General features: G+C 47.2%; 1 protein-coding gene across 6 annotated transcripts in view; it reads left to right on the forward strand.

The window, feature by feature from the left end:
- The window catches only part of LOC129814990 (SLIT-ROBO Rho GTPase-activating protein 2-like), a 125,551-nt gene that overhangs the window by 74,013 nt on the left and 25,892 nt on the right, over positions 1-25,646 (forward strand). For all 6 annotated transcript variants that reach the window (XM_055868203.1, XM_055868205.1, XM_055868204.1 and 3 more), the window contains exon 3: positions 7,096-7,258. In XM_055868203.1, coding sequence (XP_055724178.1) covers positions 7,096-7,258 — 163 coding nt within the window. The remainder of the gene's footprint in view (positions 1-7,095; positions 7,259-25,646) is intronic.

The raw sequence follows: 25,646 nt of genomic DNA on the forward strand, positions 1-25,646 counted from the left end.
TAACAGCTCATCTGCTCCAGCTCAGCTCTGGTGCCACGCTGGAATCTCACATATTTTTCCGGTCTTGTGTGTGTGTGTGTGTGTGTGTGTGTGTGTGTGTGTGTGTGTGTGTGTGTGTGTGTGTGTGTGTGTATAGTGATTCCGTGGAGACCCCTGGTATTCCGGCTATTCGCTGGTGGGCAACAGGGGGTTGCGTGGTTTAACCCCGTAGTGACTGGAGCAACAGGGGGTTACGTGGTTTAAACCCGTAGTGACTGGAGCAACAGGGGGTTGTGTGGTTTAACCCCGTAGTGACTGGAGCAACAGGGAGTTGCGTGGTTTAAACCCGTAGTGACTGGAGCAACAGGGGGTTGCGTGGTTTAAACCCGTAGTGACTGGAGCAACAGGGGGTTGCGTGGTTTAAACCCGTAGTGACTGGAGCAACAGGGGGTTGCGTGGTTTAAACCCGTAGTGACTGGAGCAACAGGGGGTTGTGTGGTTTAACCCCGTAGTGACTGGAGCAACAGGGGGTTGCGTGGTTTAACCCCGTAGTGACTGGAGCAACAGGGGGTTGCGTGGTTTACCCCGTAGTGACTGGAGCAACAGGGGGTTGCGTGGTTTAACCCCGTAGAGACTGGAGCAACAGGGGGTTGTGTGGTTTAACCCCGTAGAGACTGGAGCAACAGGGGGTTGTGTGGTTTAACCCCGTAGTGACTGGAGCAACAGGGGGTTACGTGGTTTAACCCCGTAGTGACTGGAGCAACAGGGGGTTGCGTGGTTTACCCCCGTAGTGACTGGAGCAACAGGGGGTTGCTTGGTTTACCCCGTAGTGACTGGAGCAACAGGGGGTTACGTGGTTTAACCCCATAGTGACTGGAGCAACAGGGGGTTACGTGGTTTAACCCCGTAGAGACTGGAGCAACAGGGGGTTGCGTGGTTTAACCCCGTAGAGACTGGAGCAACAGGGGGTTGCGTGGTTTAACCCCGTAGAGACTGGAGCAACAGGGGGTTGTGTGGTTTAACCCCGTAGTGACTGGAGCAACAGGGGGTTGCTTGGTTTACCCCGTAGTGACTGGAGCAACAGGGGGTTACGTGGTTTAACCCCATAGTGACTGGAGCAACAGGGGGTTACGTGGTTTAACCCCGTAGAGACTGGAGCAACAGGGGGTTGCGTGGTTTAACCCCGTAGAGACTGGAGCAACAGGGGGTTGCGTGGTTTAACCCCGTAGAGACTGGAGCAACAGGGGGTTGTGTGGTTTAACCCCGTAGTGACTGGAGCAACAGGGGGTTGCATGGTTTAACTCCGTAGTGACTGGAGCAACAGGGGGTTGCGTGGTTTAACCCCGTAGTGACTGGAGCAACAGGGGTTGCTTGGTTTACCCCGTAGTGACTGGAGCAACAGGGGGTTGTGTGGTTTACCCCGTAGTGACTGGAGCAGCAGGGGGTTGCTTGGTTTACCCCGTAGTGACTGGAGCAACAGGGGGTTGTGTGGTTTACCCCGTAGTGACTGGAGCAACAGGGGGTTGCGTGGTTTAACCCCGTAGAGACTGGAGCAACAGGGGGTTGCGTGGTTTAACCCCGTAGTGACTGGAGCAACAGGGGGTTGCGTGGTTTACCCCGTAGTGACTGGAGCAACAGGGGGTTGCGTGGTTTACCCCGTAGAGACTGGAGCAACAGGGGGTTGTGTGGTTTACCCCGTAGTGACTGGAGCAACAGGGGGTTACGTGGTTTACCCCCGTAGAGACTGGAGCAACAGGGGGTTGCGTGGTTTAACTCCGTAGTGACTGGAGCAACAGGGGGTTGCGTGGTTTAGCCCGTAGTGACTGGAGCAACAGGGGGTTGAGTGGTTTAACCCTGTAGTGACTGGAGCAACAGGGGGTTGCGTGGTTTAACCCCGTAGTGACTGGAGCAACAGGGGGTTGAGTGGTTTAACCCTGTAGTGACTGGAGCAACAGGGGGTTGCGTGGTTTACCCCGTAGTGACTGGAGCAACAGGGGGTTGCGTGGTTTACCCCGTAGAGACTGGAGCAACAGGGGGTTGCGTGGTTTACCCCGTAGTGACTGGAGCAACAGGGGGTTGCGTGGTTTAACCCCGTAGTGACTGGAGCAACAGGGGGTTGCGTGGTTTAACCCCGTAGTGACTGGAGCAACAGGGGGTTGCGTGGTTTAACCCCGTAGAGACTGGAGCAACAGGGGGTTGCGTGGTTTAGTGACTGCTGCCCTGGGTGTTTCTGCGTGTCTGTGGCAACGAGACTGCATGAGCTGAATGTGGAGAGACCACTAACATAGAGAGATGGACCCGAGCTTGCTTCTCTCCTCACCCTCTCCTGGCCCCTCCATGTCTCTAATGCTGCAGGAATGTATGAACCACTGAAGGAAGACTTTAACTAGAGGAAACATCCAGGCAGTCCAGCCAAAAGCACAACGTGTGTGTCTGTGTGCGTTTATGACCATGCAATGTCTTAGGGTCAGAGGTGACCCTGGGAAAACTTTTACAGTGCAACCAGTGAAGTCTTGTCTGAACGACCTATTAGACTTTTTTAGATTTGGTGTTTGCCCAAATCTGTTTGGAGTGGCAGCCTTGGTGTTGCCATGGTGACATCTGGGTAGAGGGTTAAGGGGTGGTCACATGGCGATAGAGGACACGCGCTGGGTTGCGCAACCAGGCGGGATGTCACACCGACTGACTGACTGACTGACTGATTGACTGACTGACTGACTGACTGACAGATACAAACTCAGTGATTACCCAAGCCGTGTTTAGAGTTCTTGTTCCGAATATGTTGAGTTCTGGTTTAATAGTCACTCTGTCCTTTTCACAGCTATTTACCATAAGCTATGATATTAGTATCACACAGCCCACAGCCTCCAGTCACAATGACTCGCCCAGTGTTCCCAGTGCCTGGGTATTACATCTCTAGCGATACGTCACCATCAACACCAGACTTTCCCCCCAGTCAACCTCCCCCCTGTCTCTCTCTCCCCCTCAGTCAAAGACATGCTCTGTCTCTCTAACTGTGTGTCTTCTGGGGTCAATACTCTACTTGCATTATCCCGGTGTGTGTGTGTGTGTGTGTGTGTGTGTGTGTGTGTGTGTGTGTGTGTGTGTGTGTGTGTGTGTGTGTGTGTGTGTGTGTGTGTGTGTGTGTGTGTGTGTGTGTGTGTGTGTGTGTGTGTGTGTGTGTGTGTGTGTGGTGTGTGTGTGTGTGTCATATACCAAATATGTGCTTTAGGGCAGAACAGACCACACTCATCCATTTACGCTCATTCTGAAACCATTCTGTTCATCCGTAACACACACACAGACACACACACACAGACACACACACAGACACACACACACACAGACACGCACACACACACAGACACACACAGACACACACGCACACAGACACACACACACAGACACACACACACACACACACACACACACACACACACACACACACACACACACACACACACACACACACACACACACACACACACACACAGACACACACACACACACACACACACACACACACACACACACACACACACACACACACACACACACACACATAGGAAGAATGCACGTTAGCATCCAGCAGCATCTCTAACAGAGTTTTACAATGCAGAAGGGTTTTACAGTGCAGTAGTTTTTTTAACAGTGCAGTAGGGTTTTACAGTGCAGTAGGGCGTTTACAATGCAGTAGGGTTTTACAGTGCAGTAGTTTTTTATTACAGTGCATTAGGGATTTACAGTGCAGTAGGGGTTTTACAGTACAGTAGGGGTTTTACAGTGCAGTAGGGATTTTACAGTGCAGTAGGGTTTTACAGTGCAGTAGGGGTTTTATAGTGAACTCATTATCCTGCTTTATATCATGCAGGATACACACACATTAACAGAGGGCTTGTAGGCCATCACATGGCAGCATCCTCACAAACTACACTGAGTCACACACACAAATACATGATGGTTGTGACTTGCCTAGTTAAAAAAACATACAAATAATATACAAAAATACAATAAAAATAGGTTGCCTTCCTGTGTGTAGAGCAGTGTTTCTTCCAGACCTAGCTTTTTCTCTCCGTCTCTGTTTCTCACTCTCTGTTTCTCTCTCTCTGTTTCTATCTCTCTGTTTCCCTCTCTCTGTTTCTCTCTCTCTCTGTTTCTGTCTCACTCTCTGTCTCTGTTTCTCTCTCTCTCTCTTTTTTCTCTCTCTCTTTTTCTCTCTCTCTCTGTTTCTCTCTCTCTCAATCTCTCTGTAATAGTGAAGTCTGTCTGGACACTCTTGCCCTCTTGTCCAAGTGTCTACACTTGTGACCATTATGGGACCTTGTGTGTGTGTGTGTGTGTGTGTGTATCCGTGTACGAGATAGCTTGCAGTGTGTGTGTTTGGGTTGGAGTGTGTGTGTGTGTACGCTGGATTGTACGCCACACTGCATTCTGGGTTAGTGTGATGCGATTAGCTGAGAAAGAGATAGAAAGAGAGTGGTTCACAGTGTCTCTGCTCATGTGCCCTGACTGTAACTCTGCATCAAACTAACATGGTGCCCTAACCTACTCTCTACACCAGAGGTCTCCAACAGGTAGATTACGAGTCACGATTAGCTTTCAGCCCACCTACGAGTAGGTCGCCAAGCAATTCTGAAAGTAAATGTATTTTTTTCATGTGTTCCATCGCAAACTGTCATAGGCATAAAGGTCCCGGCTACTATCCAATCAAAGCCGGACACTAGCCCACTCCTGGTTAGCCGCTATTGGCTTAAAAAGCCAGACGTAACACGATATCTGCAAATAAATTTCCAGCAATTTTTCCACTGTCTGTCTGTTTGGTGCGCGAATTTGTCTATTACTCCATGCTCATGATAATTAGATCACGTCTCCATTAAATGTTAACTGTAAAGTAGGCTTACCTGGCAAAGATATCATGATTATTGGGGTCAGTTGTGTGGCCATTGTTTTGCAAATTAGGCCTAACAGCAGAAACATGGTTTTCACTAGTTACCGCAGCCATAAAGTCAAAACGTAAGGTTAGGGTTACACAAAACCCAACCCGGCTGCGCGCGTGCGCCATCGTGCATACATTTATTTTGTCCCCCCACACCAAACGGGATCGCGACACACAGGTTAAAATATCAAAACAAACTCTGAACCAATTACATTAATTTGGGGACAGGTCGAAAAGCATTAAACATTTATGGCAATTTAGCTAGTTAGCTTGCACTTGCTAGCTAATTTGTCCTATTGAGCTAGCTTACTGTTGCTAGCTAATTTGTCCTGGGATATAAACATTGAGTTGTTATTTTACCTGAAATGCACAAGGTCCTCTACTCCGACAATTAATCCACACATAAAACGGTCAACCGAATCTTTTCTAGTCATCTCTCCTCCTTCCAGGCTTTTTCATCTTTGAATTTATATGGTGATTGGCATCTAAACTTTCATAGTTTTACCACGACGACCGGCAACACAGGACGTCTTTCAATCACCCACGTGGGTATAACCAATGAGGAGATGGCACGTGGGTACCTGCTTCTATAAACCAATGAGGAGATGGGAGAGGCAGGACTTGCAGCCTATTAGGCATGAGACAAGCAGTGTAGTTAAGGTTAGGTTTCAAATCTGATTTTAGGAAGATAAACTGTACAAATAGACAGGGTTTCTGACTTTGTGGCTGTGCTAACTAGTGACTACCCAGAAACATCCCTAGAACTACACATTCCGCTCTTGCTTAATGTGCAATTAAACGGGAATTACACAACAAAACAATATATATATATATTTATAACCTCAAATTTGGTCTTCTGATGTGATTTAAGCATTGACATGGATTCAGAACATCCATTTCTGTTGTTTCTCTATGAATAATTGAGAATAAGAAACGAAAGGAAAATAACAAAAAACAGGAAAAATAAAACCGAGAAAACAGAATATAATTTTATGGGGCCCCCTTGAAGTTGTTTATGAACCATTATTTGACCAGGTATATTGACAGAAAACACATCTCTTGTACACCAAGGACCCAGGGAAGAGTTGCAAGGTAGAGAAGAGAAGAATGTGCTATAAAAAAATGAATTCGTAGCTTGCGACATGATACTGTTTAAAAAAAAAAAAAGTATCTTTCATGGTAGAAAAGGTTGGAGACTCCTGCTCTACACACACTTACAACTGCTCTCCAATCTCCATTTATCTGGGCACGCGCACCACACACACGCACACATGCGCACCCACACATAGGAGTGTGTGTGGAGTTTCACAGTGCAGCCAGTGAAGTCTATTAGACTTTTAGAGTTGGCGTTTGGCCACATCTCATGCCAGCGGGACTGTATAGAATGTGTAACGATGATACTCAACCTTATTCTATATCTGAATGTGTATCTTGTATTCCCTCTCAGCGTGACTGGGATGGGCTTTCTGAGAAGGCTTCCCTCTAGCACAGGAACATTGGAGACACACACACACACACGCACGCACTCACGCACGCACGCACGCACGCACGCACACACACACACACACACACACACACACACACACACACACACACACAGAGATAGTGGGAATGTGTCTCTAAGCTGTGGGTTGCTGAAGGGAAGGTCTCAGGAATACCAGAGAGGGCAGCTGAGGAGATGGGTGTCTGGGGGTGCGAGCCCTTCTGTGTGGTGTGTGTATGCATGGTTGATGCACTTGGGTTTACGCAGAGTTTACTGTGGGGTATGCTGCTGAGCCCTGGGGTCCGAAGTTGAGGGTCAAGGTCTTCAGGGGATGTGAGTAAGCGTTGATAGATTTTTATTCTGTAGCAGAGTGGCATGCTGCTCTGACCAGTCTAACTCAGAAGTAAGCCTCAGGCCTCAGCCTTTTAAACCATATTTCAATAAAGTCTCTCTCTCTCTCTCTCTCTCTCTCTCTCTCTCTCTCTCTCTCTCTCTCTCTCTCTCTCTCTCTCTCTCTCTCTCTCTCTCTTTTCCACATTTGTATGTTTTTTCCTTCTATATTTGGTTTCATTGAGAGGAGTGATAATGAAATCATGTTGGCTTTTGATGCATAACGCCCTGGTATACAAGTTCTGAACACTTTGAATACTGATGCAGCTTGTGGTGTACTCAATTCTCCTTCTGTCTCTCCGTACAGGAAGGAGCAGAGTGTGCTGTCTCCAGTCAACTGTTGGAACCTGTTGTTGACTCAGGTGAAGAGGGAGAGCCGAGACCACGCTACCCTCTCTGACCTCTACCTCAACAACATCATACCGCGCTTCGCCCAGGTCAGCGAGGACTCCGGACGACTCTTCAAAAAGGTAACACGCACGGGAGCACACGCGCACACGTCCCACACACAGATGCGCACCACACCACCCACACACAATATAACACACACAACTCTGTGATCTCTTCAGCCATGCAGATGTTATCTCCCCCTGACACATACTTTGTCTCCCTCCCTCCCTTCCTGCCCCCCCCCCCCTCTCTGCCCCCCCTGCCTCCCCACCCCATTAGCCCTGTATTGATGTTGTTGCAAGTTTAATTGTCACGTGCACAAGTACAGTGAACTGTATTTCTTGCAAGCTCTTTCCCAACAATGCAGTAAACAATATCCGTAGTACTGTAAAATAAAGTAAAGTAAAAAATAAAAAATATTGAATAAGAAGAACACGAGAACGGTAGTAAGTTATATACAGGGTGTCACGGCCGTCGTCGGAAGGAGACCAAGGTGCAGCGTTGTGAGTGTACATTTTCCTTTATTATATTTAAATGTCGACAACAAAACAAGAAACAAAGAAACGACCGTGAAGCTTAACAGGGTTATAGTGCCACTAACAAAGATAACTACCCACCAACAGCAAAGGAAAAAAGGCTACACCAAACCCGATCACGACACGCAGGTTAAAATATCAAAACAAACTCGGAACTAATTACATTAATTTGGGGACAGGTTGAAAAGCATTAAACATTTAGCTAGCTAGCTTGCACTTGCTAGCTAATTTGTCCTATTTAGCTAGCTTGCTGTTGCTAGCTAATTTGTCCTGGGATATAAACATTGAGTTATTATTTTACCTGAAATGCACAAGGTCTTCTACTCCGACAATTAATCCACACATAAAACGGCCAACCGAATCGTTTCTAGTCATCTCTCCTCCTTCCAGGCTTTTTCATCTTTGAAATTATATTGTGATTGGCATCTAAACTTTCATAGTATTACCACGACAACCGGCAAAACATTTCATCTTTCAATCACCCACGTGTGTATAACCAATGAGGAGATGGCACGTGGGTACCTGCTTCTATAAACCAATGAGGAGATGGGAGAGGCAGGACTTTCAGCGCGATCTACGTCAGAAATAGAAAGGAGTTCTATTTTAGCCCTTGGCATCGCAGACGCTCGTTGACGCGCGAGCAGTGTGGGTGCAATAATTGAATAACATTGATTTCTAAATTTATTTTGCGACGCGAGCGGTCAGCATGTTAGTAGTCAGCATGTTAGAGGTCAGCATGTTAGTAGTCAGCATGTTAGAGGTCAGCATGTTAGTAGTCAGCATGTTAGAGGTCAGCATGTTAGTAGTCAGCATGTTAGAGGTCAGCATGTTAGAGGTCAGCATGTTAGAGGTCAGCATGTTAGAGGTCAGCATGTTAGAGGTCAACATGTTAGAGGTCAGCATGTTAGAGGTCAGCATGTTAGAGGTCAGCATGTTAGAGGTCAGCATGTTAGCGGTCAGCATGTTAGAGGTCAGCATGTTAGCGGTCAGCATGTTAGAGGTCAGCATGTTAGCGGTCAGCATGTTAGAGGTCAGCATGTTAGCGGTCAGCATGTTAGAGGTCAGCATGTTAGAGGTCAGCATGTTAGAGGTCAGCATGTTAGTGGTCAGCATGTTAGATGTCAGCATGTTAGAGGTCAGCATGTTAGAGGTCAGCATGTTAGAGGTCAGCATGTTAGAGGTCAGCATGTTAGAGGTCAGCATGTTAGAGGTCAGCATGTTAGAGGTCAGCATGTTAGAGGTCAGCATGTTAGAGGTCAGCATGTTAGAGGTCAACATGTTAGAGGTCAGCATGTTAGAGGTCAGCATGTTAGAGGTCAGCATGTTAGAGGTCAGCATGTTAGAGGTCAGCATGTTAGAGGTCAACATGTTAGAGGTCAGCATGTTAGAGGTCAGCATGTTAGAGGTCAGCATGTTAGAGGTCAGCATGTTAGAGGTCAGCATGTTAGAGGTCAGCATGTTAGTGTGGTCTGCCAAGCATTCAGAGCTGCAGCCAGCAGCCTCCTATGGAAACCTCATTATCTTGTCCTCCCAGCCTCGTCTCTCTGTTCCCCTCTCCTCCTCCAGCCTCCCTCGCCTCCCAATGGCTCAGTGTCACAGAGTGATTTGCAAGCACACCTTCAGGCATTAACCTACAGTACACAGAGAGACAGAGAGAGAGAGAGAGTGTGTGAGTAGAGAGTGTGCACAGAGTCAGTGTGTAGAGTGTGTGTACAGAGTCAGTGTGTAGAGTGTGTACAGAGTCAGTGTGTAGTGTGTGTACAGAGTCAGTGTGTAGAGTGTGTACAGAGTCAGTGTGTAGAGTGTGTACAGAGTCAGTGTGTAGTGTGTGTGTACAGAGTCAGTGTGTAGAGTGTGTACAGAGTCAGTGTGTAGAGTGTGTACAGAGTCAGTGTGTAGAGTGTGTACAGAGTCAGTGTGTAGTGTGTGTACAGAGTCAGTGTGTAGAGTGTGTACAGAGTCAGTGTGTAGTGTGTGTACAGAGTCAGTGTGTAGAGTGTGTACAGAGTCAGTGTGTAGAGTGTGTGTACAGAGTCAGTGTGTAGAGTGTGTACAGAGTCAGTGTGTAGAGTGTGTACAGAGTCAGTGTGTAGAGTGTGTGTACAGAGTCAGTGTGTAGAGTGTGTACAGAGTCAGTGTGTAGTGTGTGTACAGAGTCAGTGTGTACAGAGTCAGTGTGTAGAGTGTGTACAGAGTCAGTGTGTAGAGTGTGTACAGAGTCAGTGTGTAGAGTGTGTACAGAGTCAGTGTGTAGAGTGTATACAGAGTCAGTGTGTAGAGTGTGTACAGAGTCAGTATGTAGAGTGTGTACAGAGTCAGTGTGTAGAGAGTGTACAGAGTCAGTGTGTAGAGAGTGTACAGAGTCAGTGTGTAGAGTGTGTGCACAGAGTCAGTGTGTAGAGTGTGTGCACAGAGTCAGTGTGTAGAGTGTGTACAGAGTCAGTGTGTAGAGTGTGTACAGAGTCAGTGTGTAGAGAGTGTACAGAGTCAGTGTGTAGAGTGTGTGCACAGAGTCAGTGTGTAGAGTGTGTGCACAGAGTCAGTGTGTAGAGTGTGTGCACAGAGTCAGTGTGTAGAGTGTGTACAGAGTCAGTGTGTAGAGTGTGTACAGAGTCAGTGTGTAGAGAGTGTACAGAGTCAGTGTGTAGAGAGTGTACAGAGTCAGTGTGTAGAGTGTGTGCACAGAGTCAGTGTGTAGAGTGTGTGTACAGAGTCAGTGTGTAGAGAGTGTACAGAGTCAGTGTGTAGTGTGTGTACAGAGTCAGTGTGTAGTGTGTACAGAGTCAGTGTGTAGAGTGTGTACAGAGTCAGTGTGTAGAGAGTGTACAGAGTCAGTGTGTAGTGTGTGTACAGAGTCAGTGTGTAGTGTGTGTACAGAGTCAGTGTGTAGAGTGTGTACAGAGTCACTGTGTAGAGTGTGTGGAGTGTGTACAGAGTCAGTGTGTAGAGAGTGTGTACAGAGTCAGTGTGTAGAGTGTGTACAGAGTCAGTGTGTAGAGTGTGCACAGAGTCAGTGTGTAGAGTGTGTGTACAGAGTCAGTGTGTAGAGTGTGTACAGAGTCAGTGTGTAGAGTGTGTGTAGAGTGTGTGTACAGAGTCAGTGTGTAGAGCGTGTGTACAGAGTCAGTGTGTAGAGTGTGTACAGAGTTAGTGTGTAGAGTGTGTACAGAGTCAGTGTGTAGAGTGTGTACAGAGTCAGTGTGTAGAGTGTGTACAGAGTCAGTGTGTAGAGTGTGTACAGAGTCAGTGTGTAGAGTGTGTGTACAGAGTCAGTGTGTAGAGTGTGTGTACAGAGTCAGTGTGTAGAGTGTGTACAGAGTCAGTGTGTAGAGTGTGTACAGAGTCAGTGTGTAGAGTGTGTACAGAGTCAGTGTGTAGAGAGTGTACAGAGTCAGTGTGTAGAGTGTGTGCACAGAGTCAGTGTGTAGTGTGTGTGCACAGAGTCAGTGTGTAAAGAGTGTGCACAGAGTCAGTGTGTAAAGAGTGTGCACAGAGTCAGTGTGTAAAGAGTGTGCACAGAATCAGTGTGTAGAGAGTGTACAGAGTCAGTGTGTAGAGTGTGTACAGAGTCAGTGTGTAGTGTGTGTACAGAGTCAGTGTGTAGAGTGTGTACAGAGTCAGTGTGTAGTGTGTGTACAGAGTCAGTGTGTAGTGTGTGTACAGAGTCTGTGTGTAGAGTGTGTACAGAGTCTGTGTGTAGAGTGTGTACAGAGTCAGTGTGTAGAGTGTGCACAGAGTCAGTGTGTAGAGTGTGTACAGAGTCAGTGTGTAGTGTGTGTACAGAGTCAGTGTGTAGAGTGTGTACAGAGTCAGTGTGTAGTGTGTGCACAGAGTCAGTGTGTAGAGAGTGTACAGAGTCAGTGTGTAGAGTGTGTGTACAGAGTCAGTGTGTAGAGTGTGTACAGAGTCAGTGTGTAGAGTGTGTACAGAGTCAGTGTGTAGAGTGTGTACAGAGTCAGTGTGTAGTGTGTGTACAGAGTCAGTGTGTAGAGTGTGTACAGAGTCAGTGTGTAGTGTGTGTACAGAGTCAGTGTGTAGAGTGTGTACAGAGTCAGTGTGTAGAGTGTGTGTACAGAGTCAGTGTGTAGAGTATGTACAGAGTCAGTGTGTAGAGTGTGTGTACAGAGTCAGTGTGTAGAGTGTGTGTACAGAGTCAGTGTGTAGAGTGTGTGTACAGAGTCAGTGTGTAGAGTGTGTACAGAGTCAGTGTGTACAGAGTCAGTGTGTAGAGAGTGTACAGAGTCAGTGTGTAGAGTGTGTGTACAGAGTCAGTGTGTAGAGAGTGTACAGAGTCAGTGTGTAGAGTGTGCACAGAGTCAGTGTGTAGAGTGTGTACAGAGTCAGTGTGTAGTGTGTGTACAGAGTCAGTGTGTAGAGTGTGTACAGAGTCAGTGTGTAGTGTGTGCACAGAGTCAGTGTGTAGAGAGTGTACAGAGTCAGTGTGTAGAGTGTGTGTACAGAGTCAGTGTGTAGAGTGTGTACAGAGTCAGTGTGTAGAGTGTGTACAGAGTCAGTGTGTAGTGTGTGTACAGAGTCTGTGTGTAGAGTGTGTACAGAGTCTGTGTGTAGAGTGTGTACAGAGTCAGTGTGTAGAGTGTGCACAGAGTCAGTGTGTAGAGTGTGTACAGAGTCAGTGTGTAGTGTGTGTACAGAGTCAGTGTGTAGAGTGTGTACAGAGTCAGTGTGTAGTGTGTGCACAGAGTCAGTGTGTAGAGAGTGTACAGAGTCAGTGTGTAGAGTGTGTGTACAGAGTCAGTGTGTAGAGTGTGTACAGAGTCAGTGTGTAGAGTGTGTACAGAGTCAGTGTGTAGAGTGTGTACAGAGTCAGTGTGTAGTGTGTGTACAGAGTCAGTGTGTAGAGTGTGTACAGAGTCAGTGTGTAGTGTGTGTACAGAGTCAGTGTGTAGAGTGTGTACAGAGTCAGTGTGTAGAGTGTGTGTACAGAGTCAGTGTGTAGAGTATGTACAGAGTCAGTGTGTAGAGTGTGTGTACAGAGTCAGTGTGTAGAGTGTGTGTACAGAGTCAGTGTGTAGAGTGTGTGTACAGAGTCAGTGTGTAGAGTGTGTACAGAGTCAGTGTGTACAGAGTCAGTGTGTAGAGAGTGTACAGAGTCAGTGTGTAGAGTGTGTGTACAGAGTCAGTGTGTAGAGAGTGTACAGAGTCAGTGTGTAGAGTGTGTACAGAGTCAGTGTGTAGAGTGTATACAGAGTCAGTGTGTAGAGTGTGTACAGAGTCAGTGTGTAGAGTGTGTACAGAGTCAGTGTGTAGAGAGTGTACAGAGTCAGTGTGTAGAGAGTGTACAGAGTCAGTGTGTAGAGTGTGTGCACAGAGTCAGTGTGTAGAGTGTGTACAGAGTCAGTGTGTAGAGTGTGTACAGAGTCAGTGTGTAGAGTGTGTACAGAGTCAGTGTGGAGATAGTGTACAGAGTCAGTGTGTAGAGAGTGTACAGAGTCAGTGTGTAGAGTGTGTGCACAGAGTCAGTGTGTAGAGTGTGTGTACAGAGTCAGTGTGTAGAGTGTGTGTACAGAGTCAGTGTGTAGAGTGTGTGTACAGAGTCAGTGTGTAGAGTGTGTACAGAGTCAGTGTGTAGAGAGTGTACAGAGTCAGTGTGTAGAGAGTGTACAGAGTCAGTGTGTAGAGAGTGTACAGAGTCAGTGTGTAGAGTGTGTGCACAGAGTCAGTGTGTAGAGTGTGTGCACAGAGTCAGTGTGTAGAGTGTGTGTACAGAGTCAGTGTGTAGTGTGTGTACAGAGTCAGTGTGTAGTGTGTACAGAGTCAGTGTGTAGAGTGTGTACAGAGTCAGTGTGTAGAGAGTGTACAGAGTCAGTGTGTAGTGTGTGTACAGAGTCAGTGTGTAGTGTGTGTACAGAGTCAGTGTGTAGAGTGTGTACAGAGTCAGTGTGTAGAGTGTGTGGAGTGTGTACAGAGTCAGTGTGTAGAGAGTGTGTACAGAGTCAGTGTGTAGAGTGTGTACAGAGTCAGTGTGTAGAGTGTGCACAGAGTCAGTGTGTAGAGTGTGTGTACAGAGTCAGTGTGTAGAGTGTGTACAGAGTCAGTGTGTAGAGTGTGTACAGAGTCAGTGTGTAGAGTGTGTGTACAGAGTCAGTGTGTAGAGTGTGTACAGAGTCAGTGTGTAGAGTGTGTACAGAGTCAGTGTGTAGAGTGTGTGTACAGAGTCAGTGTGTAGAGCGTCTGTACAGAGTCAGTGTGTAGAGTGTGTGTACAGAGTTAGTGTGTAGAGTGTGTACAGAGTCAGTGTGTAGAGTGTGTACAGAGTCAGTGTGTAGAGTGTTTACAGAGTCAGTGTGTAGAGTGTGTACAGAGTCAGTGTGTAGTGTGTGTGTACAGAGTCAGTGTGTAGAGTGTGTGTACAGAGTCAGTGTGTAGAGTGTGTACAGAGTCAGTGTGTAGAGTGTGTACAGAGTCAGTGTGTAGAGTGTGTACAGAGTCAGTGTGTAGAGAGTGTACAGAGTCAGTGTGTAGAGTGTGTGCACAGAGTCAGTGTGTAGTGTGTGTGCACAGAGTCAGTGTGTAAAGAGTGTGCACAGAGTCAGTGTGTAGAGAGTGTACAGAGTCAGTGTGTAGAGTGTGTACAGAGTCAGTGTGTAGTGTGTGTACAGAGTCAGTGTGTAGAGTGTGTACAGAGTCAGTGTGTAGTGTGTGTACAGAGTCAGTGTGTAGTGTGTGTACAGAGTCAGTGTGTAGTGTGTTTACAGAGTCAGTGTGTAGAGTGTGTACAGAGTCAGTGTGTAGAGTGTGCACAGAGTCAGTGTGTAGAGTGTGTACAGAGTCAGTGTGTAGAGTGTGTACAGAGTCAGTGTGTAGAGTGTGTACAGAGTCAGTGTGTAGTGTGTGCACAGAGTCAGTGTGTAGAGAGTGTACAGAGTCAGTGTGTAGAGTGTGTGTACAGAGTCAGTGTGTAGAGTGTGTGTACAGAGTCAGTGTGTAGAGTGTGTACAGAGTCAGTGTGTAGTGTGTGTCCAGAGTCAGTGTGTAGAGTGTGTACAGAGTCAGTGTGTAGAGTGTGTACAGAGTCAGTGTGTAGAGTGTGTACAGAGTCAGTGTGTAGAGTGTGTACAGAGTCAGTGTGTAGAGTGTGTGTACAGAGTCAGTGTGTAGAGTGTGTGTACAGAGTCAGTGTGTAGAGTGTGTACAGAGTCAGTGTGTAGTGTGTGTACAGAGTCAGTGTGTAGAGTGTGTGTACAGAGTCAGTGTGTAGTGTGTGTGTACAGAGTCAGTGTGTAGTGTGTGTACAGAGTCAGTGTGTAGAGTGTGTACAGAGTCAGTGTGTAGAGTGTGTACAGAGTCAGTGTGTAGTGTGTGTATAGAGTCAGTGTGTAGAGTGTGTACAGAGTCAGTGTTTACAGAGTCAGTGTGTACAGAGTCAGTGTGTACAGAGTCAGTGTGTAGAGTGTGTACAGAGTCAGTGTGTAGAGTGTGTACAGAGTCAGTGTGTAGAGTGTGTACAGGGTCAGTGTGTAGAGTGTGTACAGAGTCAGTGTGTAGAGTGTGTGTACAGAGTCAGTGTGTAGAGTGTGTACAGAGTCAGTGTGTAGAGTGTGTACAGAGTCAGTGTGTAGAGTGTGTACAGAGTCAGTGTGTAGAGTGTGTACAGAGTCAGTGTGTAGTGTGTGTACAGAGTCAGTGTGTAGAGTGTGTACAGAGTCAGTGTGTAGAGTGTGTACAGAGTCAGTGTGTAGAGTGTGTACAGAGTCAGTGTGTAGAGTGTGTACAGAGTCATTGTGTAGAGTGTGTGTACAGAGTCAGTGTGTAGTGTGTGTACAGAGTCAGTGTGTAGAGTGTGTACAGAGTCAGTGTGTAGAGTGTGTACAGAGTCAGTGTGTAGAGTGTGTACAGAGTCAGTGTGTAGAGTGTGCACAGAGTGAGTGCAATTTAGCTATTTAGCAGTCTTATGGCTTGGGGATAGAAGCTGTTCAGGAGGCTGTTGGTTACAGATGTGTTGCTCCGGTACTGCTGGCATGCGGAAGCAGAGAGCACATGTCTAGGGTGGCTGGAGTCTTTAACAATTTTCCGGGCCTTCCTTTCACACCGCCTGGTATAAAGGTCCTGGATGGCAGGGAGCTCGGCCCCAGTGTTATACAGGGCTATCCGCACCACCCTCTGTAGCGCCATCCAATCGAGGGCGGTGCAGTTGCCACATCAAGCAGTGAACGTTTTGAGGATTTGAGGGCCCATCCCACATCTTTTCAACCACCCAAAGGGGAAGAGGCCCTGTCGCGCGTTCACAACTGTGTGCGTGTGTGTGGACCATTTTAAGTCCTTAGTCATTTTGACACCGAGGGACTGAAGCTCTCGTCCCTCTCCACTGCATCCCCGTTGATGTGGATGGGGGCGTGCTCCGTCGTGTCGCCAGCAAACTCGGTGATTGTGTTGGAGTCGTGCGTGGCCACGCGGTCGTGGGTGAACAGGGAGTACAGGAGGGGACTAAGCACACACCCCTGTGGGGCCCCCTTGTTGAGGGTCAGCGTTGCGGAGGTGATGTTGCCTACCCTCACCACCTGGGGCCGGTCCATCAGGAAGTCCTGGATCCAAGGAGGTGTTCAGTCCCAAGGATCCCAAGCTTGGTGACGAGCTTGGAGGGGGCTATGGTGTTTAGGATGTAGATATGACAGCTGAGGTCTCCAGGCCCCTCTATTTCAAACATCCATCCAAACTCTTCCCACCTTTCACCTCCATCTGTTTGTGTGTGAGGGAGTGTGTAATATCTTAGTACAGATGGACCTATAGGATTACTCATCTCCCACCTTTCTTCTGTTGGAGAGAGCTAGTTGCATCCCAAAGGGCACCATGCTCCCTGTGTAGTGCACTACTTTTGACCAGGGCCCATCATGTCGGGGGTGTTGGAGTTGTCAGGAATGTCGTTTTGTTTTGTGGTGTCAGTTGGACCCGTTCCGAAATTGATCCTTAGCTTTCCCGCCCGACTCGATATGCATGAATACATTTTTTTTTTTTTAACAGAGACCCATTCTGGAAATGGTCATGGAAAACAGACCCAAACAGACCCCGTGCTGGTCGGATCGACGCATAGCATATTCAAAACTTTATAGTCTATTGTTTTATCGGTTTTAACTTTCCTAAAACAATAATTGTCGACCTCACTGCTGTCGGATATTTGAGCGCTAAACACATCAGGGAATTGCATGCATATAGGCCAAAAGACTTAGGAGTCCAATGTATGATATATAACATAATGTATATTCAAGGAGACAAGCTTAGGCCTAGATAGAGATATGCCGGCGCCATGTACCCCACATCGTCATGGATTTCTTTATAACTGTCAGATAGGCTACTAGTGCTGTACGGTAGTACCTGGCCATCTGTGGAGATATGGGTTTGGGAACCATGTGTGGTTAGGCAAAAAAGGGGACATGGTAAGTCTATGGAACAGACTGATAAATATGCCAGAACACAGAATCACAAAAAAAAGTGTTAGACTGTGACCTTACTAATAACTATCCGTGGGCCATACAATTTTTATCTATTTTTTTGTGAAACTGATTTTCAATATATATTAAAGCTGGGACGGTATATGGCCAATATACCATGGGTAAGGGCTGTTCTTAGGCCGGATGCAGCCCACGGATACACAAACCCCCAAAGTGCCTTATTGCTGTTATAAACTGCTTACCAACGTAATTAGAACAGTAAAAATACATGTTTTGTCATACCCGTGGTATATGGTCTCATATTCCACGGCTTTCAGCCAGTCACCATTCAGGGCTTGAACCACCCAGTTTATAATCAGTAACAAATTACCATGTGGTGTTAACCAAATCAAGGACAAGCTTTTTCTGATCCACGAGGAAAAATGGGCAGTTGATGTTTGGTTTAAACCTAAACTTAGAATGTACACTCTCATCAAAGAGAACTACACCCCTGAACCATATGTCTGCCTGGACCTAACAAAAAAACGAAGGTCAGTTTGTGCACAAGTCAGATCCGGCCCCCTCCCTCTGGCTATAGAGATGGGTAGATTTAACAGAGTGCCTAAAGAGGAGAGAATTTGCCTACTGTGTGATCTTGGGGAAATCGAAAACGAAATCAATTTAGTGTTTTATTGCCCTCTGTATGACGATCTCTTTTGTAACATTTTTGTCGATAAGCCTGAAGTATTGTGGTTACTGGGCGAGCAGAGGCTTGAAATCTTTTTTTCCCTTCTTTTTTCGACAGGGCGTGTTTGAGATTGCTCAGTTTGTTCACAATGACTGGAGGAGGAGGAGAAATGCACTTTTTGTGTAGTGTGGCTAGATGGTAGCTGTACTTGCCATGATTATTGTATGCGTATCATTTGTATAACTTGTCAAATGTTATTTTGTTCTGTCGTGTCTTGTAAAGCCTGTGGGCTGGGCACCGGTAGGTGTATGACACTTAAATAAATCAATGACATACAGATGTAGGCATACAGAAGGAGGCGAATTGGTACTTTTTCTATCAGAATATGTTTTATAAAGATATATATTATATTGTTAGATTGAAGGAGTAGCTCTAGTAGATCTAGAACGTTCTTCGTCACCTCAAGTTCACCTGTCAGATTCGGTTGGAATGCCGGTGTACACTGCCTTCATAGGCCTGCAGTAGCTCAACCTTATAATAGCCATACCACACCAAACTTGAACAATAATATCGCAACTTTATTATGGTAATATCAAAGTACGTCAAGTCATTGTTTATAGGGGAAATACGACCAGGTTATTATATTGCAGCATTAAATTAAGTTCTCTTTGTTTTTTCCTTTTCATGGTTTGAATGCGAATAGCATATTAGGCCGACCGGTAATTCTATTGTATTGCGACAAACACAACATTGTAGCTGGATCTTAATATGGCCAATGAAAACGGCTCCACAGAATGAAACCTTAAAAAAAGTTTTGAACAGGCTTACATTGCAGCAATTACCAACAAAGGCGATTGGCTACCGTAGGCCTACCCAACAAAAGACAGCAATAGTCTAATGCTATTTATTTTATAACAGGCCTACTTTTAACCTTAAACAAAATACCAAGGTAAAAATGTAAAAAACAATTGATAATAAGTATGAAAATAAATAAACCAAAGGTAGAAAATTGCATCAAACTTGAATAGCGAGTTGCACACGGTCCATTGGTTGTGTTGGTAGTGTTGGGAGTGTTGGTAATGTTGGTAGTGTTGGGAGTGTTGGGAGTGTTGGTAGTGTTTGGAGTGTTGGTAGTGTTGGGAGCGTTGGTAGTGTTTGGAGTGTTGGTAGTGTTGGGAGTGTTTGGAGTGTTGGTAGTGTTTGGAGTGTTGGTAGTGTTGGGAGTGTTTGGAGTGTTGGTAGTGTTGGGAGTGTTGGTAGTGTTTGGAGCGTTGGTAGTGTTGGGAGTGTTGGTAGTGTTGGGAGTGTTTGGAGTGTTGGTAGTGTTGGGAGTGTTGGTAGTGTTTGGAGCGTTGGTAGTGTTGGGAGTGTTGGTAGTGTTGGGAGCGTTGGTAGTGTTGGGAGCGTTGGGAGTGTTGGTAGTGTTGGGAGTGTTGGTAGTGTTGGGAGTTTTTGGAGTGTTGGTAGTGTTGGGAGCGTTGGTAGTGTTTGGAGTGTTGGTAGTGTTGGGAGCGTTGGTAGTGTTTGGAGTGTTGGTAGTGTTGGGAGTGTTGGTAGTGTTGGGAGTGTTGGTAGTGTTGGGAGCGTTGGTAGTGTTGGGAGTGTTGGGAGTGTTGGTAATGTTGGGAGTGTTGGGAGTGTTGGGAGTGTTGGTAGTGTTTGGAGCGTTGGTAGTGTTTGGAGTGTTGGTAGTGTTGGGAGTGTTGGTAGTGTTTGGAGCGTTGGTAGTGTTGGGAGTGTTGGTAGTGTTGGGAGCGTTGGTAGTGTTGGGAGTGTTGGGAGTGTTGGTAATGTTGGGAGTGTTGGGAGTGTTGGGAGTGTTGGTAGTGTTGGGAGCGTTGGTAGTGTTGGGAGCGTTGGTAATGTTGGTAGCGTTGGTAGTGTTGGGAGCGTTGGTAATGTTGGTAGTGTTGGGAGTGTTGGTAATGTTGGTAGTGTTGGTAGTGTTGGGAGCGTTGGTAATGTTGGGAGTGTTGGGAGTGTTGGTAATGTTGGTAGTGTTGGTAGTGTTGGGAGCGTTGGTAGTGTTGGGAGCGTTGGTAATGTTGGTAGCGTTGGTAGTGTTGGGAGCGTTGGTAGTGTTGGGAGCGTTGGTAGTGTTGGGAGCGTTGGTAATGTTGGTAGCGTTGGTAGTGTTGGGAGTGTTGGTAGTGTTGGGAGTGTTGGTAGTGTTGGGAGCGTTGGTAATGTTGGGAGTGTTGGTAGTGTTGGGAGTGTTGGTAATGTTGGTAGTGTTGGTAGTGTTGGGAGCGTTGGTAGTGTTGGGAGCGTTGGTAATGTTGGTAGCGTTGGTAGTGTTGGGAGTGTTGGTAGTGTTGGGAGTGTTGGTAGTGTTGGGAGCGTTGGTAATGTTGGGAGTGTTGGTAGTGTTGGGAGCGTTGGGAGTGTTTGGAGTGTTGGTAGTGTTGGGAGCGTTGGGAGTGTTTGGAGTGTTGGTAGTGTTGGGAGTGTTGGTAGTGTTGGGAACGTTGGGAGTGTTTGGAGTGTTGGTAGTGTTGGGAGCGTTGGTAGTGTTGGGAGTGTTGGTAATGTTGGGAGTGTTGGTAGTGTTGGGAACGTTGGGAGTGTTTGGAGTGTTGGTAGTGTTGGGAGCGTTGGTAATGTTGGGAGTGTTGGGAGTGTTGGTAGTGTTGGTAGTGTTGGGAGTGTTGGTAGTGTTGGGAGTGTTGGGAGTGTTGGTAGTGTTGGGAGTGTTGGGAGTGTTGGGAGCGTTGGTAATGTTGGTAATGTTGGTAGTGTTGGGAGTGTTGGGAGCGTTGGTAATGTTGGTAATGTTGGTAGTGTTGGGAGCGTTGGTAGTGTTTGGAGTGTTGGGAGTGTTGGTAGTGTTGGTAGCGTTGGGAGTGTTGGTAGTGTTGGGAGTTTTTGGAGCGTTGGTAATGTTGGTAGTGTTGGTAGTGTTGGGAGTGTTGGTAGTGTTGGGAGTGTTGGTAGTGTTGGGAGCGTTGGTAATGTTGGGAGTGTTGGTAGTGTTGGGAGTGTTGGTAATGTTGGGAGTGTTGGTAATGTTGGGAGTGTTGGTAGTGTTGGTAGTGTTGGGAGCGTTGGTAATGTTGGGAGTGTTGGTAGTGTTGGTAGTGTTGGGAGCGTTGGTAATGTTGGGAGTGTTGGGAGTGTTGGTAGTGTTGGGAGTTTTTGGAGTGTTGGGAGCGTTGGTAGTGTTTGGAGTGTTGGTAGTGTTGGGAGTGTTGGTAGTGTTGGGAGCGTTGGTAATGTTGGGAGTGTTGGGAGTGTTGGTAGTGTTGGGAGTTTTTGGAGTGTTGGTAGTGTTGGTAGTGTTTGGAGTGTTGGTAATGTTGGGAGCGTTGGTAATGTTGGGAGTGTTGGTAGTGTTGGGAGCGTTGGGAGTGTTTGGAGTGTTGGTAGTGTTGGGAGCGTTGGGAGTGTTTGGAGTGTTGGTAGTGTTGGGAGTGTTGGTAGTGTTGGGAACGTTGGGAGTGTTTGGAGTGTTGGTAGTGTTGGGAGCGTTGGTAGTGTTGGGAGTGTTGGTAATGTTGGGAGTGTTGGTAGTGTTGGGAACGTTGGGAGTGTTTGGAGTGTTGGTAGTGTTGGGAGCGTTGGTAATGTTGGGAGTGTTGGGAGTGTTGGTAGTGTTGGTAGTGTTGGGAGTGTTGGTAGTGTTGGGAGTGTTGGGAGTGTTGGTAGTGTTGGGAGTGTTGGGAGTGTTGGGAGCGTTGGTAATGTTGGTAATGTTGGTAGTGTTGGGAGTGTTGGGAGCGTTGGTAATGTTGGTAATGTTGGTAGTGTTGGGAGCGTTGGTAGTGTTTGGAGTGTTGGGAGTGTTGGTAGTGTTGGTAGCGTTGGGAGTGTTGGTAGTGTTGGGAGTTTTTGGAGCGTTGGTAATGTTGGTAGTGTTGGTAGTGTTGGGAGTGTTGGTAGTGTTGGGAGTGTTGGTAGTGTTGGGAGCGTTGGTAATGTTGGGAGTGTTGGTAGTGTTGGGAGTGTTGGTAATGTTGGGAGTGTTGGTAATGTTGGGAGTGTTGGTAGTGTTGGTAGTGTTGGGAGCGTTGGTAATGTTGGGAGTGTTGGTAGTGTTGGTAGTGTTGGGAGCGTTGGTAATGTTGGGAGTGTTGGGAGTGTTGGTAGTGTTGGGAGTTTTTGGAGTGTTGGGAGCGTTGGTAGTGTTTGGAGTGTTGGTAGTGTTGGGAGTGTTGGTAGTGTTGGGAGCGTTGGTAATGTTGGGAGTGTTGGGAGTGTTGGTAGTGTTGGGAGTTTTTGGAGTGTTGGTAGTGTTGGTAGTGTTTGGAGTGTTGGTAATGTTGGGAGCGTTGGTAATGTTGGGAGTGTTGGTAGTGTTGGGAGCGTTGGGAGTGTTTGGAGTGTTGGTAGTGTTGGGAGCGTTGGGAGTGTTGGGAGTGTTGGTAGTGTTGGTAATGTTGGGAGTGTTGGGAGTGTTGGTAGTGTTGGGAGCGTTGGTAATGTTGGGAGTGTTTGGAGTGTTGGTAGTGTTGGGAGTGTTTGGAGTGTTGGTAGTGTTTGGAGTGTTGGTAGTGTTTGGAGTGTTGGTAGTGTTGGGAGCGTTGGTAATGTTGGGAGTGTTGGGAGTGTTTGGAGTGTTGGTAGTGTTGGGAGCGTTGGTAATGTTGGGAGTGTTTGGAGTGTTGGTAGTGTTGGGAGTTTTTGGAGTGTTGGTAGTGTTGGGAGCGTTGGTAGTGTTTGGAGTGTTGGTAGTGTTGGGAGCGTTGGTAATGTTGGGAGTGTTGGGAGTGTTGGTAGTGTTGGGAGTGTTGGGAGTTTTTGGAGTGTTGGTAGTGTTGGGAGCGTTGGTAGTGTTGGGAGCGTTGGTAATGTTGGTAGTGTTTGGAGTGTTGGGAGCGTTGGTAGTGTTGGGAGCGTTGGTAATGTTGGTAGTGTTTGGAGTGTTGGTAGTGTTGGGAGCGTTGGTAGTGTTGGGAGTGTTGGTAATGTTGGTAGTGTTTGGAGTGTTGGTAGTGTTGGGAGTGTTGGGAGCGTTGGTAGTGTTGGGAGCGTTGGTAGTGTTGGGAGCGTTGGTAGTGTTGGTAGTGTTTGGAGTGTTGGTAGTGTTGGGAGCGTTGGTAGTGTTGGGAGTGTTGGGAGCGTTGGTAATGTTGGGAGTGTTTGGAGTGTTGGTAGTGTTGGGAGCGTTGGTAGTGTTGGGAGCGTTGGTAATGTTGGTAGTGTTTGGAGTGTTGGGAGCGTTGGTAGTGTTGGGAGCGTTGGGAGCGTTGGTAGTGTTGGGAGCGTTGGTAATGTTGGTAGTGTTTGGAGTGTTGGTAGTGTTGGGAGCGTTGGTAATGTTGGGAGTGTTGGGAGTGTTGGTAGTGTTGGTAGTGTTGGGAGTGTTGGTAGTGTTGGGAGTGTTGGGAGTGTTGGTAGTGTTGGGAGTGTTGGGAGTGTTGGGAGCGTTGGTAATGTTGGTAATGTTGGTAGTGTTGGGAGTGTTGGGAGCGTTGGTAATGTTGGTAATGTTGGTAGTGTTGGGAGCGTTGGTAGTGTTTGGAGTGTTGGGAGTGTTGGTAGTGTTGGTAGCGTTGGGAGTGTTGGTAGTGTTGGGAGTTTTTGGAGCGTTGGTAATGTTGGTAGTGTTGGTAGTGTTGGGAGTGTTGGTAGTGTTGGGAGTGTTGGTAGTGTTGGGAGCGTTGGTAATGTTGGGAGTGTTGGTAGTGTTGGGAGTGTTGGTAATGTTGGGAGTGTTGGTAATGTTGGGAGTGTTGGTAGTGTTGGTAGTGTTGGGAGCGTTGGTAATGTTGGGAGTGTTGGTAGTGTTGGTAGTGTTGGGAGCGTTGGTAATGTTGGGAGTGTTGGGAGTGTTGGTAGTGTTGGGAGTTTTTGGAGTGTTGGGAGCGTTGGTAGTGTTTGGAGTGTTGGTAGTGTTGGGAGTGTTGGTAGTGTTGGGAGCGTTGGTAATGTTGGGAGTGTTGGGAGTGTTGGTAGTGTTGGGAGTTTTTGGAGTGTTGGTAGTGTTGGTAGTGTTTGGAGTGTTGGTAATGTTGGGAGCGTTGGTAATGTTGGGAGTGTTGGTAGTGTTGGGAGCGTTGGGAGTGTTTGGAGTGTTGGTAGTGTTGGGAGCGTTGGGAGTGTTGGGAGTGTTGGTAGTGTTGGTAATGTTGGGAGTGTTGGGAGTGTTGGTAGTGTTGGGAGCGTTGGTAATGTTGGGAGTGTTTGGAGTGTTGGTAGTGTTGGGAGTGTTTGGAGTGTTGGTAGTGTTTGGAGTGTTGGTAGTGTTTGGAGTGTTGGTAGTGTTGGGAGCGTTGGTAATGTTGGGAGTGTTTGGAGTTGTTTGGAGTGTTGGTAGTGTTGGGAGCGTTGGTAGTGTTGGGAGTGTTGGGAGTGTTTGGAGTGTTGGTAGTGTTGGGAGTTTTTGGAGTGTTGGTAGTGTTGGGAGCGTTGGTAGTGTTTGGAGTGTTGGTAGTGTTGGGAGCGTTGGTAATGTTGGGAGTGTTGGGAGTGTTGGTAGTGTTGGGAGTGTTGGGAGTTTTTGGAGTGTTGGTAGTGTTGGGAGCGTTGGTAGTGTTGGGAGTGTTGGTAGTGTTGGGAGCGTTGGTAATGTTGGTAGTGTTTGGAGTGTTGGTAGTGTTGGGAGCGTTGGTAGTGTTGGGAGTGTTGGGAGCGTTGGTAATGTTGGGAGTGTTGGGAGTGTTGGTAGTGTTGGTAGTGTTGGGAGTGTTGGGAGTGTTGGTAGTGTTGGGAGTGTTGGGAGCGTTGGTAATGTTGGGAGTTTTGGGAGCGTTGGTAATGTTGGGAGTGTTGGGAGTGTTGGTAGTGTTGGGAGCGTTGGTAGTGTTTGGAGTGTTGGTAGTGTTGGGAGCGTTGGTAGTGTTGGGAGTGTTGGTAATGTTGGTAGTGTTGGTAGTGTTGGTAATGTTGGTAGTGTTGGTAATGTTGGTAGTGTTGGGAGCGTTGGTAATGTTGGGAGTGTTGGTAATGTTGGGAGTGTTGGGAGTGTTGGTAATGTTGGTAGCGTTGGGAGTGTTGGTAGTGTTGGGAGTTTTTGGAGTGTTGGTAGTGTTGGGAGCGTTGGGAGTGTTGGTAGTGTTGGGAGTTTTTGGAGTGTTGGTAATGTTGGTAATGTTGGTAGTGTTGGTAGTGTTGGGAGTGTTTGGAGTGTTGGTAGTGTTGGGAGTGTTTGGAGTGTTGGTAGTGTTTGGAGTGTTGGTAGTGTTTGGAGTGTTGGTAGTGTTGGGAGTGTTGGTAGTGTTGGGAGCGTTGGTAATGTTGGGAGTGTTGGGAGCGTTGGTAGTGTTTGGAGTGTTGGTAGTGTTGGGAGCGTTGGTAATGTTGGGAGTGTTGGGAGTGTTGGTAATGTTGGGAGTGTTGGTAGTGTTGGTAGTGTTGGGAGCGTTGGTAATGTTGGGAGTGTTTGGAGTGTTTGGAGTGTTGGTAGTGTTGGGAGCGTTGGTAGTGTTTGGAGTGTTTGGAGTGTTTGGAGTGTTGGTAGTGTTTGGAGTGTTGGTAGTGTTTGGAGTGTTGGTAGTGTTTGGAGTGTTGGTAGTGTTTGGAGTGTTTGGAGTGTTGGTAGTGTTTGGAGTGTTGGTAGCGTTGGTAGTGTTGGTAGTGTTTGGAGTTTTGGTAGTGTTGGGAATGTTGGGAGTGTTGGGAGCGTTGGTAATGTTGGGAGTGTTGGTAATGTTGGGAGTTTTGGGAGCGTTGGTAGTGTTGGGAGCGTTGGTAGTGTTGGTAGTGTTGGTAGTGTTGGTAGTGTTGGGAGTGTTGGGAGTGTTGGGAGTTTTTGGAGTGTTGGTAGCGTTGGTAGTGTTTGGAGTGTTGGTAGTGTTGGGAGTGTTTGGAGTGTTGGTAGTGTTTGGAGTGTTGGTAGTGTTTGGAGTGTTGGGAGTGTTTGGAGTGTTGGTAGTGTTTGGAGTGTTGGTAGTGTTTGGAGTGTTGGTAGTGTTTGGAG

This window comes from Salvelinus fontinalis, chromosome 18 (assembly GCF_029448725.1).
Source record: "Salvelinus fontinalis isolate EN_2023a chromosome 18, ASM2944872v1, whole genome shotgun sequence".
In the NCBI taxonomy this organism is placed as follows: Eukaryota; Metazoa; Chordata; class Actinopteri; order Salmoniformes; family Salmonidae; genus Salvelinus; species Salvelinus fontinalis.